This window comes from Schistocerca cancellata, chromosome 1 (genome assembly GCF_023864275.1).
Source record: "Schistocerca cancellata isolate TAMUIC-IGC-003103 chromosome 1, iqSchCanc2.1, whole genome shotgun sequence".
Taxonomy (NCBI): domain Eukaryota; kingdom Metazoa; phylum Arthropoda; class Insecta; order Orthoptera; family Acrididae; genus Schistocerca; species Schistocerca cancellata.
In genome coordinates, this window is record NC_064626.1 from 256306115 (window position 1) to 256326670 (window position 20556).

At 43.1% G+C, this 20556-nt stretch overlaps 1 protein-coding gene across 5 annotated transcripts in view; it reads right to left on the reverse strand.

The window, feature by feature from the left end:
- Positions 1 to 20556, reverse strand: part of LOC126159422 (fatty-acid amide hydrolase 2-A-like) — a 193262-nt gene that overhangs the window by 74997 nt on the left and 97709 nt on the right. For all 5 annotated transcript variants that reach the window (XM_049916571.1, XM_049916536.1, XM_049916564.1 and 2 more), the window contains one exon: positions 7857 to 8067. In XM_049916571.1, the coding sequence (XP_049772528.1) occupies positions 7857 to 8067 (211 nt within the window). The remainder of the gene's footprint in view (positions 1 to 7856; positions 8068 to 20556) is intronic.

Consider the following 20556-nt stretch of genomic DNA (forward strand, 5'->3'; position numbering starts at 1 on the left):
AGAAGAGAAGTTTGTGGCACAACTTAACTAGAAGAAGGGATCGGTTGGTAGGACATGTTTTGAGGCATCAAGGGATCACCAATTTAGCATTGGAGGGCAGTGTGGAGGGTAAAAATCGTAGAGGGAGACCAAGAGATGAATACACTAAGCAGATTCAAAAGGATGTAGGTTGCAGTAGATACTGGGAGATGAAGAAGCTTGCACAGGATAGAGTAGCATGGAGAGCTGCATCAAACCAGTCTCAGGACTGAAGACCACAACAACAACAACAACATCATATGCACAAGATCTCTAGATGGAATCTCGCTGCGTGTATTTTTCATTCCCAAGTAATACTAACAACATATTTATTACAAGGGTAGAAAGTATCAATAATCATTCATTTACTATTTTCCTAATCTTTAAAAAAAAAGGAGAACAAGTTTTCTAAAGATATTTGAAATGAAAAAATTATACACGAGAACTTTCAGTCAAATCAGTGTACTCATTTTATTCACATTACTGTATCTACATTTGTGGAACGAATGATGATACCGATCGTCGGAATGTAATGAACAATAACTATCGGGACGCATGGCAGATGTAAGAAACGCAGTATTTTTGAATGTCGATCAGTTTTTTTTTTTTTCAAATGGCTCTGAGCACTATGCGACTTAACTTCTGAGGTCATCAGTCGCCTAGAACTTAGAACTAATTAAACCTAACTAACCTAAGGACATCACACACATCCATGCCCGAGGCAGGATTCGAACCTGCGACCGTAGCGGCCGCTCGGTTCCAGACTGTAGCACCTAGAACCACACGGCCACTCCGGCCGGCTTTTTTTTCTTTTTTTTTTCTAAATTGTGTCTTGTAAAACAAACTTGGTTTGCATTCATAAACGGTTCTCGGCTGTCACGCACTTTCGCGGCGTATCGCGCATATCGAAGCATAGCACCGAATGTTAGTGCAGATGATAATAACCTACAAAGAAAATAGTATCGGCAGCGAAATTCGACCTATAGCCCTCGCCCGTAAGTTAGCACACTCGATTCACATTCGGGAGGACAACGGTATAAACCCGCTTCCGGCCATCCAGATTTAGATTTTCCGTGGTTTCCCTGAATCGCTGTAGGTAAATGGCGGGTTGGTTCGTTTGAAAGCGCACGGCTGATTTCCCTCTCCATCCTTGCCACGTTTCGACCTTGTGGTCCGTCTCCAATGACATAGACGTCGACGAGACGTTACACCCAACCATGCTTACCTCTTCCTTCCTTCACGCTTAGGACATTAAGCGCTTACTCGCTCCGCTACAGACACGTTGCGTATTAGCTACCACACAAAGTGTGTAAGCGCGCCTAAAATTTTCAGACTCGATTTTCTCGAAAATGTTTCAGAGTTACGTCTGCCTGTTCACACATGTGGAAGTCCTAGTGGTGTTCTAGATACCCTGTTAATACGAATGAAGTCGTTGAGGGGAGACCACTTTGCGTGTTTGTGCTGAGTCAAGATCATGGGTGTCTTTGACGGTTCTTCCAGATCGGAGGAAAAAAACTCTGATGTGGATGTTGATTATGAACCTTTAGACGTATTTTGCAAAAATACCAACAGTTCAGGTAACTAAAACAGATTAATATTATTGAAAAACGCTTTTACGAATAGTATACACATTACCATAAAAGCAAACATTGCCTCAAAATATTTTATACTCTTCTTTTAGCTGCTTATATGTGTATTTATTTATTCATGGACAGATGAAGCTGAGAGTCCTAATACTGCTGCTTCTCCTCATACATCACAAAATGTGATTACTGATGGGAGCAACTAGGCCAGAGTTGACAACCAGCCTGATTTACCAGTGTTCAATAGTGTTAGTGATGTAACTTTACAACTGGATGAAAACTGTGCTGAATTTGAATGTTTCTCAGCATTTTTTAATAATGTGACAATAAAAACTCACAAACTGATACAAAATGGTATGCAGAAGTGTAAATTCAAGAATTGAATAAGAAGATTATGAAGAAAAATTCCATGTGGCATTGATGGTCAACAGTAAAAGTACATGAAACATATCTGCTTTTCTCTATTATTTTACGTAAGACTGTAGAGAAATTGCCAAAAATAAGTGACGTTGGTCAAAGAATGCATTTCTAAATACTCCATAGCAAGCAGACTTATGAGTACAGACAGATTACCTTCCATTTTTAATGCTATATTTGAGTGACAACACGAAATTCTTAAAGCTAGGTCAGTCGAGACAAGATCCACTGCACAAAATTAGGCCTTTCCTCAGTTCTTTTCTCACAAAGTTTAAGAACAACATTCGAATCTAACCATCGATGAATAAATGTGCTCTGTCAGACGCAGAATAACATTTAGAGTTTATATGAAGAACAAACCAAATAAATACAGAATCAAACTTTATTTACTGAGCGACTTAACAACAGGTTATGCTCTGAATTGTGAAATTTACACAGTTAAAGCAAAAAATGTAAATAACTGTGCCTCGTCTGTAATTGGGACCTTTGTGAAGGTTATTTTGGTAAAGCACACTGCATTTACATGGACTGGCTCTACACAAGCCCTGCTTCGTTGGACTACGTGTGGTAGACTGAAACCTTGATTGTAGGCACTAAAAAGAGGAAGGGTCTACCAAATGTAATGAAGACTGTGAAGCCTAACAAGGTGGAGATGATGTTTTGGAGGGAGCAACGTTTACTTGCGGTAAAATGGAAGTCAACCATGCGACTAGGTCGAACTACCATTACGCGATTAAAGTCGTGCGGCCTTAATGGCATCGGACACCTTTTCACATCAATCATCTGCCTACAAATGAAAGCTCCGCCAGTGCACTGCTCTTTTATACCTTCTGTACGCCATATTGCCGCCGTCTATAAAAGTGTATCCCATTACGTTTGTCGCCTCAGTGTATAACTGAATCCCAGTATGTTGATGCACGAGCCAAGACTCTCCCCTTTGTGTCCGTTTTGGAGGTAACGCTCGGCTATGGCTTACTTGTCGAGCTCCCTTTGCTAATAGGTCGCTTGTGTTCGGTACAACGCTCCACAGCTGTGTCGATTGTTTTAGATTCTGCCGCAGTCGCAAGGGACACCACATACGCACAGGCACCCGCACACACACACACACACACACACACACACACACACACACACACACACACCGGGAACGAGAAGAGCTATGTCGTCTTTAACAGGGCTCAGACTCAGATATCTCGTATCTTGGGGGCAGGCAAGAACGCTGGTCTCAGTCTATGTCTCTCCAGCACACGTCTTAACTTGCAGCTCGTTGCCCCACAGTATGGTACCATGCCAGCCTTCGGACTGTCATCGGGATGGAGACTAAAACAACGTACGAAAAGTTCATGGTTGTATTTTGAGAGCATTAATAATTGCGACGCCAAACACCACGGTACCCGTGATCCTGGGCTAGCGTCCTTGATTCTACTTTCCGGCACGGTAGCTCTGCGTGTTAGAGGGTTAGCTGCCCCCTGTAATTAAAAAGCTGAGTTAATGGATCACCGAAGAAACTGAACAAGCGTCATGGTACGTCCGTCCCGAACAAATATAACGAACGCTAACGAACAAAATGAAAAACAAAATAATCAAAACATCTACAGTTCCGGGTTCGAATCCCACCACTGCTTAAATTTTGATTAATGATCAGCATTGGCGGCCGAAGACATCCGGCATAGTCAGTCACCCCTCAGTCTGCCAACGGCCGTGTCAAAGAGGGCGGAGGAGCGGACAGAGGTTCAGGGCACTCTCTTGTCCTAGGGGTGGGAAATTGCCCCTAAAGGCGGAAGAATCAGCTATGATCAACGGCATGAGGATGCAGAAGACAATGGAAACCACTGCATTAAAGACACGTAACTTGTATCCACAGGACATGTGGCCTATAACTGAGGAAGTGTCATGATGATCTCTCCATTGGTAAAAGATACAGGAATAGTTCCTCGTTCGGATCTCCGGTAGGGGACTGCCAAGGGGGAGGTTACCATGAGAAAAACAGTGAATGATTAACGAAAGCATAACGTTCTACGAATCGGGGCGTAGAATGTCAGAAGCTTGAACGAGGTAGGAAAAACTAGAAAATCTGAAAAGGGAAATGCAAAGGCTCAATCTAAATATAGTACTGGTCAGTGATGTGAAGTGGAAAGAAGACAAGGATTTCTCGTCAGATGAGTGTAGGGTAATATCAACAGCAGCAGGAAATGGTATAATGGGAGTAGGATTCTTTATGAGCAGGAAGATAGGGCAGAGAGTGTGTTACAGTGAACAGTTCAGCGATAGGGTTGTTCCTATCAGAATCGACAGAAACCGGCACCGGCAACGATAGTTCAGGTATACATGCCGATGTCGCATGCTGAAGATTAAGAGATAGAGAAAGTGTATGAGGATATTGAAAGGGTAATACAGTATGTAAAGGGATATAAAAATCTAATAGTCATGGGAGACTGGTATGCAGTTGTAGGAGAAGGAGTAGAAGAAAAGGTTACAGGAGAATATGGGCTTGGGAAAAGGAATGAGAGAAGTGAAAGACTAATTCAGTTCTGTAACAAGTTTCAGCTAGTAATAGCCCAATACTCTGTTCAAGAGCCGGCCGGTGTGGCCGAGCGGTTCTAGGCGCTTTAGTTTGGAAACGCGTGACCGCTACTGTCGCAGGTTCGAATTCTGCCTCGGGCATGGATGTGTGTAATGTCCTTATGTTAGTTAGGTGTGAGTAGTTCTAAGTTCTATGGGACTGATGAGCTCAGATGCTAAGTCCCATAGTGTTCAGAGCCATTTGAACCATTTTTTCTGTTCAAGAATCCGAGAGGAGGAGGTATACTTCGAAAAGGTCGGGTGATACGGGAAGATTTCAATTAGATTACTTCATGGTCAGACAGAGATTCCAAAATCAGATACTGGATTGTAAGGCGTACCCAGGAGCAGATATAGACTCACATACAATATAGTGTGATGAAGAGTAGGCTAAAGTTTAAGACATTAGTCAGGAAGAATCAATACGCAAAAACGTGGGATACAGAAATACTAAGGAATGACGAGATACGGTTGAAGTTCTATAAGACTATAGATACAGCAATAAGCAATAGCTCAGTAGGCAGTACAGTTGAAGAGGAATGGACATCTCTAAAAAGGGCCATCACAGAAATTTGGAAGGAAAACATAGGTACAAAGAAGGTAACTGCGAAGAAGCCATGGGTAACAGAAGAAATACTTCAATAAATCGATGAAAGAAGGAGGTATAAAAATGTCCTGGGAAACTCAGGAATAGAGAAATACAATTTACTGGGGAATGAAATAAATAGGAAGTGAAGGAAAGCTAAGACGAAATGGCTGCAGGAAAAATGTGAAGAAATTGAAAAAGAAATGATTGTCGGACGGACAGACTCAGCATAGAGGAAAGTCAAAACAACTTTCGGTGACATTAAAAGCAAGGATGACAGCATTAAGAAAGCAACGCGAATTCCACTGTTAAATGCAGAGGAGAGAGCGGATAAGTGGAAAGAATACTTTGAAAGCCTCTATGAGGAGAAACATTTGTCTGATGTGATAGAAGTTGAAACAGTAGTCGATTTAGAAGAGGTAGGGGATCCAGTATTAGAATCAGAATGTAAAAGAGCTTTGGAGGACTTAAGATCAAATAAGGCAGAAGGTATAGATAACATTTCATTAGAATTTCTAAAATCACTGGGGGAAGTGGCAACAAAACGATTATTCACGTTGGTGTGTAGAATGTAAGAGTCTGGCGACATACCATCTGACTTTCGGAAAAGCATCATCCACAAATTTCCGAATACAGAAAGAGCTGAAAAGTGCGAGAATTACTGCACAATGAACTTAACAGCTCATGCATCCAAGTTGCTTACAAGAATAACATACAAAAGATTGGAAAAGAAAATTGAGGATGTGTTAGATGACGATCAGTTTCACTTTTGGAAAGGTAAAGGCACGAGAGAGGCAATTCTGACGTTGCAGTTGATAACAGAAGCAAAACTAAAGAAAAATCAAGACAGGTTCACTGGATTTGTCGACCTAGAAAAAGCGTTCGACAATGTAAAATGGTGCAAGATGTTCGAAATTCTGAGAAAAATAGGTGTAACCTGTAGGGAGAGACGGGTAATGTACAATGTGTACTAGAACCAAGAGGGAATAATAAGAGTGGGCGACCAAGAACGAAGTGCTCGGATTAAGACGGGTGTAAGACAAGGCTGTAGTCTTTCGCCCCTACTGTTTAGTCAGAGCCTCGAAGAAGCAATAATGGAAATAAAAGAAAGGTTCAGGAGTGAAATTAAAATTCAGGGTGAAAGGATATCAGTGATACGATTTGCTGATGACATGGCTATCCTGAGTGAAAGAGAAGAGAATTACATGATGTGAAGAATTGAATGAACAGTAATGAGTACAGAATATGGGCTGAGAGTAAATCTAAGAAAGATAAATGTAATGAGAAGTAGCATAAATGAGAACAGCGGGAAACTTAACGTCAGGATTGATACTCACGGTGTAGCTGAAGTTAAGGGATTCTGCTACTTAGTCAGCAATATAACCAGTGACGGGACGGAGCAAGGAGAACATCAAAAGGACACTAGCAACGGCATAAAGGACATTCCTGGCCAAGAGCCGGCCGCTGTGGACGAGCGGTTCTAGGCGTTTCAGTCCGGAACCGCGTGACTGCTACGCTCGCAGGTTCGAATCCTGCCTCGGCCATGGATGTGTGTGATGCTCTCAGGCTTAAGTAGTTCTAAGTCTAGGGGACTGAAGACCTCAGAAGTTAAGTCCCATAGTGCTCAGAGCCATTTGAACCATTTTTCCTGGCCAAGAGATGTCTACTAGTCTCAAATATAGGCCTTAATTTGAGGAATAAATTTGTGAGAACGTACGTCGGGAGTACAGCATTGTGTGATAGTGAAACATGGACTGTGGGAAAACCGGAAGAGAAGAGAATCGAAGCATTTGAGACGTAGTGCCACAGACGAATACAGAAAATTAGGCGGACTGATAATGAATGACGAGGTTTTGCACAGAATCGGAGAGGAAAGGATAAGGGACACTATGATAGGATATCTGTTAAGACATGAGGAAATGACTCCCATGGTACAACAGGGAGGTGTAGAAGGAAAAAACTGTTGAGGAAGACAGAGACTGGAATACATCCAGCAAATACTTGAGGACGTAAGTTGCAGCTGTTACTCTCGAATGAAGAGGTTAGCTATGGTTCAAACGGCTCTGAGCACTATGGGACTTAACATCTGAGGTCATCAGTCCCCTAGAACTTAGAACTACTTAAACCTAACTAATCTAAGGACATCACACACATCCATGCCCGAGGCAGGATTCTAATCTGCGACCGTAGCGGTCGCGCAGTTCCAGAGTGTAGCGGCTAGAACCGCTCGGCCACTCCGGCCGGCAGAGGTTAGCACAGAAGAGGAATTAGTTGAGGGCCGCATCAAACCAGTCAAAGGACTAAAGACAAACAGTTGCACTTCAAACAGGCATTTCGCCAACAAACAACTTGCCGCAAAAATGGTTCAAATGGCTCTGAGCACTATGGGACACAGCTTCTGAGGTCATCAGTCCCCTAGAACTTAGAACCTAACTAACCTACGGACATCACACACATCCATGCCCGAGGCAGGATTCTTACCTGCGACCGTAGCGGTCACGCAGTTCCAGAGTGTGGCGCCTAGAACCGCTCGGCCACCCCGACCGGCCAACTTGCCGAGCTCTCTCACAGTTTGCCAAGAACGGCAGGCGTGCCTGCTGTCCCCGCTGCCCACCATCCGATAATCTTGTTTGCCGGCAGTTGCCCTTACGACGAAGCTGGCTAGGTGTGAGTGCGGTCCGTGGCCTTACCCTTGACGGCGAGACTGCCCTTGACGGTGAAGGGCACGCCGAGCAGCGGCTGCTCGTGTGCTGGCGGGGCGTCGCCGCGGGCCACCAGCTGGTCAACGTGGCGCGCCTCCTCCAGCGCCTCCTCCAGCCTGTGCTCCACCACGGCGTTCAGCATGGGCTGCACAACGCTGACGCGCTCGCCGTACGCCCGCACCACGCTCTCACTCGACACCTGCGCACCGAAAACACTTTCTTTGCGCAAGGTGGCTAACGTAAAAGTCATTCATAACAAGAGCCACTCCTTGCTGTTACGCCAGCCTATGATAGGCAACATCGTCACCTACAAACACGACGTTAAAGTTTTATATATGTGATACCAGTTCGATTTTACACACAGTACGCGAAGGAACTTGCTCCCCTTCTTGCAGCGGTGTACCGTAGGTCTCTAGAAGAGCGTAGCGTTCCAAAGGATTGGAAAAGGGCACAGGTCATCCCCGTTTTCAAGAAGGGACGTAGAACAGATGTGTAGAACTATAGACCCATATCTCTAACGTCGATCAGTTGTAAAATTTTGGAACACGTATTATGTTCGAGTATAATTACTTTTCTGGAGACTAGAAGTCTACTCTGTAGGAATCAGCATGGGTTTCGAAAAAGACGGTCGTGTGAAACCCAGCTCACGCTATTCGTCCACGAGACTCAGAGGGCCATAGACACTGGTTCCCAGGTAGATGCCGTGTTTCTTGACTTCCGCAAGGCGTTCGATACAGTTCCCCACAGTCGTTTAATGAACAAAGTAAGAGCATATGGACTATCAGACCAATTGTGTGATTGGATTGAAGAGTTCCTAGATAACAGAACGCAGCATGTCATTCTCAATGGAGAGAAGTCTTCCGAAGTAAGAGTGATTTCAGGTGTGCCGCAGGGGAGTGTCGTAGGACTGTTGCTATTCACAATATACATAAATGATCTTGTGGATGACATTGGAAGTTCACTGAGGCTTTTTGCGGATGATGCAGTGGTATATCGAGAGGTTGTAACAATGGAAAACTGTACTGAAATGCAGGAGGATCTGCAGCGAATTGACGCATGGTGCAGAGAATGGCAATTGAATCTCAATGTAGACAAGTGTAATGTGCTGCGAATACATAGAATGAAAGATCCCTTATCATTTAGCTACAATATAGCAGGTCAGCAACTAGAAGCAGTTAATTCCATAAATTATCTGGGAGTAGGCATTAGGAGTGATTTAAAATGGAATGATCACATAAAGTTGATCGTCGGTAAAGCAGATGCCAGACTGAGATTCATTGGAAGAATCCTAAGGAAATGCAATCCGAAAACAAAGGATGTAGGTTACAGTACGCTTGTTCGCCCACTGCTTGAACACTGCTCAGCAGTGTGGGCTCCGTACCAGATAGGGTTGATAGAAGATCCAACGCAGAACAGCGCGCTTCGTTACAGGATCATTTAGTAATCGCGAAAGCGTTACGGAGATGAGAGATGATAGAGAAACTCCAGTGGAAGACTCTGCAGGAGAGACGCTCAGTAGCTCGGTACGGGCTTTTGTTGAAGTTTCGAGAAAATACCTTCACCGAAGATTCAAGCAGTATATTGCTCCCTCCAACGTATATCTCGCGAAGAGACCATGATGATAAAATCAGAGAGATTAGAGTCCACACAGAAGCATACCGACAATCCTTCTTTCCACGAACAATACGAGACTGGAATAGAAGGGAGAACCGATAGAGGTACTCAAGGTACCCTCCGCCACACACCGTCAGGTGGCTTGCGAAGTATGGATGTAGATGTATATGTAGATATATTTTAGTGATAAACATCGCAAGATCAGATGTTAATCTAAGTGCTTGATAAATCACTGTAAGTACGAAATGCTGCTTGTGGATGAGGTAGGAGTTTTCGTCTGATGATTCCCATGTGTGCTCGACTGGAGGCAGATCTGGTGATCGTTCAGGCCAAGGCAACATGTTGACACAGTGTAGAGCATGTGGGCGAGCGTTATCCTGCTGGAAAACACCCCCTAGAATGCTGTTCGCAAATGGCAGCACAACAGGTCGAATCACCAGACTGACGTTCAGTTTTGCAGTCAGGGTGCGTGGGATGACCAGAAGAGGGCTCCTGCTATCATACAAAATCGCGTCTCAGACCACAACTACAGGTGTGGATCCAGTGTGATTAGCAAGCAGACAGGTTGGGTGCAAGCCCTCAACTCGCGTCCTCCTAACCGTCATTGACACCGAGGTAGAATCTACTTTCATCAGAAAACTCAAAAGACTTCCAACCTGCCACCAATGTGCTTTCGTTTGACACCAGTGAAGTTTGAAGTGGTGTGGAACGCAAGTTACAGGGTGTCTGGTTCGAAGTTGTCCTTGAAGTAACCGATTTGTAACACTTCGTTGTGTCACTGTAGTGCCAACTGCTGCTCAAATTGCTGCTGCAGATACAGTATGATGCGACAGAGCCATACGCCGTACACGATGGTCTTCCCTCGCGGTAATGCTATCTGGCCATCCGGAGTCTCGTCTTCTTGCGATCGTATATTCTCGTGACCACCGCTCCCAGTGGCTACATTCCTGCCAATTCATCGCAATATCACAGAAGGAGCACCAAGCTTCTGTAGTCCTATTACACGTCCTCGTGCAAATTCAGTGAGGTGCTGATAATGGCGTCTTTGTCGCCTTAAAGGCATTCTTAACAAACATTAGATCACCATGTCGAATCTCAAAGGTAGCTAACGCTCACGAACATTACAGCGTGTATTTAAAATATATTTGATTTACATCCTTTTGCATGATTTTCAGCATATTCTAGTAAGCAATCGCACAGCATTGCAAATACAGCAGAGCTGCAAGCACTCGCTACAAATCGACTCTCAGCAGCTGCTCATATAAAAGTCTTTTTGGTATTCAGAGATTAGTTTTTGTGTCTTTGAGTAATGTTCAGAGCTGTTACAGATTACACAAATTGCTCAAACATGAGGAGTTTGCATTACATTAAATGTAACCATGACCGAATAAGATTGGGTCACTCTAAAAACTCACTGCGGACTACGTTTATTCAGAAACTAACGAAAATTAGAAATACTTGGTAGTTGTTTACCACCTTATACCTTTGAGATGAACATGGTTAAAATGCAGACACACGGAAAAATACGAGGCGTGTTTTTTAAGTAAGTACCGTTTTGAAATTAAAAAAAGACGTGCTAAGATATCTCATAATTTTATTTTTACATGAAAGCCTGTACCTTAATCTACTTTTCTACATAATTTCCGTCAATATTGAGGCACTTGTCATAACGTTGTGGACCGCATCTCGTGGTCGTGCGGTAGCGTTCTCGCTTCCCACGCCCGGGTTCCCGGGTTCGATTCCCGGCGGGGTCAGGGATTTTCTCTGCCTCGTGATGGCTGGGTGTTGTGTGATGTCCTTAGGTTAGTTAGGTTTAAGTAGTTCTAAGTTCTAGGGGACTGATGACCATAGATGTTAAGTCCCATAGTGCTCAGAGCCATTTGAACCATAACGTTGTACCCTCCTCATAGAAGCCTGCCGCCTGACTTGTTAACCACTGCATCACCACTGCTTTGACTTCGTCATCGTCTTGAAGACGCTGACCGCCCAGGTGTTTCTTCAGGTGCAGGAACAGATGGTAGCAGTCCCTGGGCGCAAGATCGGGGCTGTACGGAGGGTGATCTAGAGTTTCCCATCGAAAAGATGTGTTGAGATCTTTGGTCTGATTCGCCACATGCGGACAGGCATTGTCTTGCAGCAAAACGATGCCCTTGATCAACTTCCATGGACTGTTGCTTTGATTCTGGTGTGACGTACGCCACACATGTTTCATCGCCCGTAACAATTTGGCTTAAGAAATCATCACTGTCGTTGTGGTACCGCTCAAGGAAAGTCAATGCACTATCTAAACGTTTGGTTTTGTGCACATCCGTCAACATTTTCGGTACCCAACGTGCGCACAATTTTCGGTAATTCGAGTGCTCGGTCACAATGCCATACAAAACACTACGAGACACATTAGGAAAGTCATCCCGCAAGAAGGAAATCGTAAAGCGTATGTTTTCGCTCACTTTATTGTCCACTTCCTGCACCAAACTTTCATTAATGACCGAATGACGCCCACTCCGTTGTTCGTTCATCATGCACATTTGTGCGGCCATCTTTAAATGGTCTCACCCACTTTCTTACCATTCAGTCACTCATAATGTTTTCTCCGTAAACTGCACAGTTCTCAGGATGAATATCGATCTCTTTTAGGCCTTTAGCACTAAATCTTATAACAGGCCGTACTTCACAGTCGGCGGGACTCAACGATTATCGGAGGCATCTTAAACACTCAGTACACAATGTAAAGAAGGAAGAATCAGACTAATGGCGTCAGTGCGTATAGGCTTTCATGTAAAAATAAAATAATTGAGATATCTTAGCACGTCTTTTTTTACTTAAAAAAAACACGCCTCGTAGATAAGATCACATTTGTTCTACCCCACTTTTTCTCATATTACCATACGCAGTCATCCGCAATTGAACAAAAATTAAAAACTGTTAACACAGTCTGTCTTAGATACAATTTTAAAATATGACTACCACACAAACATCAGAACAGCCGCGAAACAGCGAGTCTAGAAACGGTGGTAGGCTTATCAGTTACGAGACAACCATTCTCTGCAGGCAGTAAATTAATACTCGCCTTTCATTTTAGATAAAAGGCCGACAACACAAAAATTAGAATACGTGCCGTCTTCATCCCATCGTCACTCAAAATTGAGACCAGGTCTGCTCTTAGAGTGGCTTTACGCTCTTGTCACGATATGACACAGCCTTTTTTAAAATGGCACTGTTACAACGAGTTGGTAAGATCATCGGACAAAACTTAGTCACCCCTAGTGAAATAATTACATGAATCGTTTGGGTTTGGAGGTTTGGAGGCGATTTTGATTCACAAGCCGCGAAACGCGTCTCTGGTAACTCTCAGTCAGGATCTTTGTCCGACCACAATTCTGACGTCATGTTTCGTGACTACGTGTGTTACACCCCTGCTTTTACACACGCTGAAGAGTCAGCCGCGAAACACCAACAAATCCAGCAACTTCTCACAACGTATGGACATGGGCACGGCCAAACACGGTTGCCCCTTTTTGACACTGTGTCATGTACTTACATTTATTCGTGCTTTACGTACAATGACCACTTGAAACATGAATTCCTCACTGACCACTACTGTCTTAGGCCCACTTAGAGGCAGTGCGTGCGCGGTTGAGCACGTGACCCGATCGCTGCGCCACCTGTAAAAGCTTAACGAGTTCATCTATGCTTGCGCACTGGGATGAAAAACTTTTTGTCTGGTTGTCTTATAATGCATTTTGTTTATACTTTGTGCTGAAACAAAAACTCTAATATCACACATAGTTGCTCTGCTTTTAGACATTTCTTTATTAGTAACAGCAACAGTTAATAAATGTTGCTGTTGCAGATGAAAATTCAAATACGCCAAAGGAGAAAAAGTTACTTTTCATAGATAAGTAACATAATGTTCGAATTATTGTTATCGTACTGTGGGGTGGTAGGTGGAAAATTATATTTATATTTGTTGCCGTTCTCAACACAGGCTCTCTAACTACAATGTTGGCAACCAGAAAGTAATTAGCAAAAGCGTGATGCCTGCAATTAAAGTTCACTGTGCCCACTCTGATGGAGAATAAAAGTTAATGGTTATTGATTACTGAAGTTCATTACTCTGAGGATATAGGATGATGCCTGGGATTCATAGAAAATGCATTTTCAAAAATGGCTCTGAACACTAAGGTACTCAACTGCTGTGGTCATCGTCCCCTAGAACTTAGAACTACTTAAACCTAACTAACCTAAGGACATCACACACACCCATGCCCGAGGCAGGATTCGAACCTGCGACCGTAGCAGCAGCGCGGCTCCGGACTGGAGCGCCTAGAACCGCACGGCCACCGCGGCCGGCTAATGCAGTTTACTATAACAAATTTCGCTATAGTCTGAAAACTATAAAGCGTAAAATTCCAGACAAATGATTACCCATACCAGTTATTGTACTTTCAGAGCTGTTCAGAGTCTATTGTGCGGACCCTATTATACTTAGATAACGAAACTGTTCAATAATCGTTATCGATGTAAATGTTAAAAGTGAATGCTCGCCAACATTTGATGTTAATGCTCATCAAACGTCACGCTAGTAATGGTAGAAAGTCTGTCCTACGGCGACGCATCAAAATACGACATACGCAAACTGAGACTAAATCCCTGGAGTCGTTCCATAATTAACACTTTATCCTAATGCGAACTCATTGTTAAGTGCATATCGAGTTACGTAATACGGCATCCAAGGCTGTTCCTGGGAACTGCACAAACGCGATGCAGCTTCCGAGACGGAGTGCGCACTGATACGAATCTGCCGGCCGCTGTGGCCGAGCGGTTCTAGGCGCTTCAGTCTGGGACCGCGCGACCGCTACGGTCGCAGGTTCGAATCCTGCCTCGGGCATGGATGTGTGTGATGTCCTTATGTTAGTTAGGTTTAAGTAGTTCTCAGTTCTAGGGGACTGATGACCTCAGATGTTAAGTCCCATAGTGCTCAGAGCCATTTGAACCATTTCATACGAATCTAGAAGAGAACTGGGGCCTTACTCTAGCTCTCACGCTCTTATTTATTTAGCCGCGGTGCGGACTGCCGAAGGCGCAGCCGACAACATTTGCCTTACTGACTAGCCGCTGGGCTAGCAAAACACCACTTCGAGTTATTAAATAATTGATTGCTTCATTTGCTGAAGGCCAATGAAGCTCTCGATTTAATTGTGCAGTCATCACACAGGTAAGTATCTATAATAAAATTCTAATGTAGCTAGGTTAAATACTTTTGGCGGGAGAATTATTTTAGTTGTACTGCACGCAATAGATGAGTTCTGAACTTGCCTTTGGAGAGACACTACTGCTATAGTTTTATAGCTACCTTTTTGAAACTTCTCACACCTTTGTTATAATAGCGTATCTCCATTCTACCAAAATTTAAACATCCTAGCTTCATCTAATCACTTACTTAATCTATATTGCTTCCTAACTTTTATACACAAAAACAGAAAATCATGAATTTCAACCAAAATATTACTTTGTGAGATCCAGCATGCTGTTTCCATTAAATTACAATGAAAAAGGAATCCGAATATAAATTTTGAAGTTTCTAGCTCCTTCCCGTTGCGCAGATGATTTTTACGTAAAACGTCCAAATTTCGAAAACTGTTAAAGTTACTAAATTGAAACTTAACACATTATTATTTTAGCATCACTCCTGACATGCTACCAACTTTTCAGATTATTTACTTTATTTTTAAGGTATTGCGCAACATTCGTGACGTCATAGCTAGTTAGAGCGTACTAAGCTGGCACACAACGGAAAGCATATGAATTCTATATGGCGTGAGTAGGCTGCTTCCCTACAGAACCAATAACAGACGTTTTATATATTGAAAGATATCGAGACACAAAATATCAAAGTGCTGATATTGGAAGGCTAATTTATGTGACTGCATTCAGATATATTTGTGGGGGAAGTGCAGACGACAGTGTTGGTGTGCACTGCCAGTCAATCCGCTGATTGTATACACATGTCGAACAATGTTCACGTGTAAATATTTCTGTATCTAAGCCTGAGTCCTCTGGATTATGCAGCTCACCAAGTCATTATTCTTGTCTTAAATTACTCGTACAAGGAAACTGAACAACTGGTAACTATGAATTGGAGAATAATTACGTATGAGCAATATTCCAAATCCCTAAAGACGCACGAAGATTGAAAAGATTGTACCAGAAACAAATAAACAGATGGATTTCGTCCTTAAAAATATTTTATAGTGCGCTAAATCGCTAATTTGCGGCATCTCATAACTCCAAATTCGTATTTTTTGGGACATTTTCATTTTAGCACACTAATAAGCCACTTCGCAATCCCGCCAGAATATAATTTATTACAACAGATATTAGGCAATATGTTAAATTGCACTAAAAACTTGAAAAATAGCTGTGACTACGTCTTTCTTAAAACACAGAAATAGCGGTATTTGAGCTGTAACACCTGTCACAAGTAAGTGAAATACCTTTGCATTTGCACTGAAGCGCCAAAGAAACTGGTACAGCATGCGTATTCAAATACAGAGATATGTAAACAGGCAGGATACGGCGCTGCGGTCGGAAACGCGTGTATAAGACAACAAGTATCTGGCGCAGTCGTTAGATCGGCTACTGCTGCTACAATGGCAGGTTATCAAGATTTAAGTGAGTTTGAACGCGCTGTTGTAGTCGGCGCACCGGCGATGGGACACAGTGTTGTGTCGTAGCAAGACAGCCACGCCACTCGGAAAGTAGCCGAAAGGAACGCGTACACACACGCCGACTGGCGTGAAGTCTGGAACAGGATAAGTAATGAATGCTAATAAGAAAAGTATGCAGCTCCTCGAATACTTAACTTTAATGCATCCTTGTGGTACATCGCTCTTGACGATACAAGTGAGTCTATCTCCAGATACGGTTAATTACAATCACTGTAAGGCTAATGGCGCCTTGCTAGGTCGTAGCCATGGACTTAGCTGAAGGCTATTCTAACTGTCTCTCGGCAAATGAGAGAAAGGCTTCGTCAGTGTATTCGCTAGCAAAGTCGTCGTACAACTGGGCGAGTGCTAGTCCGCCTTTCTAGACCTGCCATGTGGTGGCGCTAGGTCTGCAATGACTGACAGTGGCGACACGCGGGTCCGACATGTACTAATGGACCGCGGCCGATTTAAAGCTACCACCTAGCAAGTGTGGTGTCTGGCGGTGACACCACACACAGCATCTACGAGGCAGCGATGAAGTGGGGATTTTCCCGTACGACCATTTCATGACTGTACCGAGTCTCCGACATCGCTACGGCCTGAAAAAGATCCTGAAAGAACGAGACCAACGACGACTAAAGACAATCGTTCAACGTGACAGAGGTACAACTCTTCCGCAAATTGCTGCAGATTTCTATGTCGGGCCATGAACAAGTGTCAACGTGCGAACCATTCAACAAAACATCATCGATATGGGCTTTTGGAGCCGAAGACACACTCGTGTACCTTTGATGACTGCACAACATAAAGCTTTACGCCTCGCCTCGGTCCGTCAACAGCGACGTTGGACTATTGATGACTGCAAACATGTTGCTTGGCCGGACGAGTCTCGTTTGAAATTCTATCGAGTGCATGGACGTGTACGGGTATGGAGACAACCTCATGAATCCATGGATCCTGTATGTCAGATGTTCAAGCTGGTGGAGGCTCTGTAATAGTATGAGGCGTGTGAAGTTGGAGTCATATGGGACACCTGATATGTCTAGATACGACTTTGATAGGTGACGAGTACGTAAGCGTCCTGTCTGATCACCTGCATCCATTCATGTCCAGTGTACATTCCGACGAACTTGAGCAATTCCAACAGGACAATGCGACACCCACACGTCCAGAATTGCTTCTGAGCTTAAACACTTCCGCTGGCCACCAAACTCCCTAGACGAGAACATTAGAGACCTCGACTCTCTCGTACTCTTACCGATTTATAGACAGACCTGTGGGATTCAAGGTGTCAGTTCCCTCCATCACTGCTTCAGATTTTAGTTGAGTCCATGCCATGTCGGGGCACTTCTGCGTGCTCGCGGGGGCACTACACAATATTAGACAGATGTACCAGTTTCTTTCGCTCTTCAGTGTATCTCTTCAATTCAGCCAAGTTTATTGGAGGTATCGAATATAAACTGTTAAGATATCAGTGAATCGACAGTACAAAAATCATTATACATTTGAACGGAATCTGTCTGTACTAGCTGTGTAATGGTATTCAAGAGCTGCAAGAAGATTACCGTTAAACAACACCAAAATTTTCTGAATTTAGAGGCAATGTATATTAGCGACAAAAATTCTGTTCTACACTTCTAAATTTTTGCTTCTGAATTTTTGCTCCGTAGAGACGTAAATATTTCTTCCCTGAGAAAAAAGCACGGAATAACGTAAATTTGGACAGCCAGACGGGGATTTGAACCCATCTCCTTCCCAACATGAGTCCATAATTGAGTTCACCACAGCCAGTTACTTGGGTCCCCATGGCTTCCAGTTTCATCCGACCCTCGGATGCGAGTATAATTTTCAGCAAGTCAGCTTTCCTCCAGGGTTGTTGTTGTTGTGGTCTTCAGTCCTGAGACTGGTTTGATGCAGCTCTCCATGCTACTCTATCCTGTGCAAGCTTCTTCATCTCCCAGTACCTACTGCAACCTACATCCTTCTGAATCTGCTTAGTGTATTCATCTCTTGGTCTCCCCCTACGATTTTTACCCTCCACGCTGCCCTCCAATACTAAATTGGTGATCCCTTGATGCCTCAGAACATGTCCTACCAAACGATCCCTTCATCTAGTCAAGTTGTGCCACAAACTCCTCTTCTCCCCAATCCTATTCAGTACCTCCTCGTTAGTTATGTGATCTACCCATCTAATCTTCAGCATTCTTCTGTAGCACCACATTTCGAAAGCTTCTATTCTCTTCTTGTCCAAACTATTTATCGTCCATGTTTCACTTCCATACATGGCTACACTCCATACAAATACTTTCAGAAATGACTTCCTAACACTTAAATCTATACTCGATGTTAACAAATTTCTCTTCTTCAGAAACGCTTTCCTTGCCATTGCCAGTCTACATTTTATATCCTCTCTACTTCGACCATCATCAGTTATTTTGCTCCCCAAATAGCAAAACTCCTTTACTACTTTAAGTGTCTCATTTCCTAATCTAATACCCTCAACATCACCCGACTTAATTCGACTACATTCCATTATCCTCGTTTTGCTTTTGTTGATGTTCATCTTATATCCTCCCTTCAAGACACCATCCTTTCCGTTCAATTGCTCTTCCAAGTCGTTTGCTGTCTCTGACAGAATTACAATGTCATCGGCGAACCTCAAAGGGTGGTAAATTCAAATACTACTTTCCGAATTTTTCGACCGTTTACTGATATTCGAAGTGCCTCTAATTTTGGCGCGATCAGATACGCTCTCTCCCACTATTGACTGGTTAGCATTTGGGTAATCCTTTAGTTCTCCACCTCATAACGCAGTCCAGAAATCTGCACGATAGACCGTCGCAGATTCGACGAAGTCTCTGGCTGAGACCCTCCATTCGGCTCGAAACAAAAGGACCCCTATCAACTCTGTGTACGATATGCAAATTGTAAGCTCTGTTTGCACTCCTTTAGCGAGGCCAGTAGTCTTCACTTCCGCCAGCTGCCTGGAGGAGGCGAGGAAGACTTAAGAATCCAAGCAACCTGAGTGAACGGTGCCAAATGAACCACGAGTCGATGATGATTGCACCCTGAGACGTGACACACATTTTTCTCAAAGTTAATAAATTTTAGTTTAAAAATAAGGAATCAGGTGGAAACATACGTAGAGAGATGTAAAATTTTATTGAAGTGAGACTGGTGAAAACTGCATCATGATCCAAGCTAGGAATCACTAGATATTTGAATTTTACTTGAACTTAATGATCCGAATTCATGGTAGCCGCGGCGAACAAGAGCAGCCATTTACACGCAGGAAGGTGTAGATGACCACAAAAAATGCAAGTGAACATGACAACAAATCAGTGGTGTCTAGAAGTCGAGAGGGCTGGGGTAAGAATACTAACAGTGACCAAAAATAAAAATGCAGTTTAGTTTGCAGCGCCGAACAGCCCTCAGCTACAGCATGGTGGAGCAACTCAGTAGAGTTGGCGGTTATCGCTGAAACAACCGGTTTTCTATTACGTTGGTTTTTTTTCAGTCTAGCTTAACCTGAGTGCTGAAATCACTCAAAATAATTGGTTTTTTCCTATTACTTCCTGTAACGAACGTAAAAACCAAACAAAGATTGAAACATTTACACTCTTTCAGTTTCAAGATACATAGAATCAGAATATTAAATTAAATAGGCATATGAAAGAAAATTTAGTTCGTCCACGATTAGCTGCTTTCCTCGAAAAGTGATAAGTGGTAGAATACTAAAAAAATCGCCAGTATTCTCCTATTGATTCTAATTTTATGAAATTCTGCTCAAAAATACATATTGTAATTAAGGGATCATACCACTGTTTGGGGCTTGAAAACTGAGAATGTAGAGCTCTGTTTTACGTGTTAATTTGTCCGTTTTCAAGGCTACAAGCAGATAGGGGCATATTATGTACACACAGACAGCGGATCAGCTATTTCTGCATTTATTCTACACTGCGAATGAACTATTATAAGTTTTTAATTTATTACTGTTACCACAGTTTACCACCTTTTTTATTATTTCGTGGAAATGGCAGACAAATCTTTAATCTTTTAAAGCAAATGAAACATGGTACTTCGTTGCTAATTCGCATCGTAAAAAATATTTCCCGACTAGGATTGGTGCAATTCTGCAACACAACGGCTGACCGGAACAACAGCGAGAAACTACCGTACAGACCAGGGGGGACAAGTTTTGTACGTTACACTCACTTAAACCACAGCATACAGTAACAGGGACATCACTGTCTCAGCAATGTTCGTTTCTCGTTTCTGTCGGTATTGTTTTTAAAGTAATACTGATCGCTTTTCCCATTTTCATATTCGTATATTTTAAAAATAAAAATTACTCTTTTTTAAAA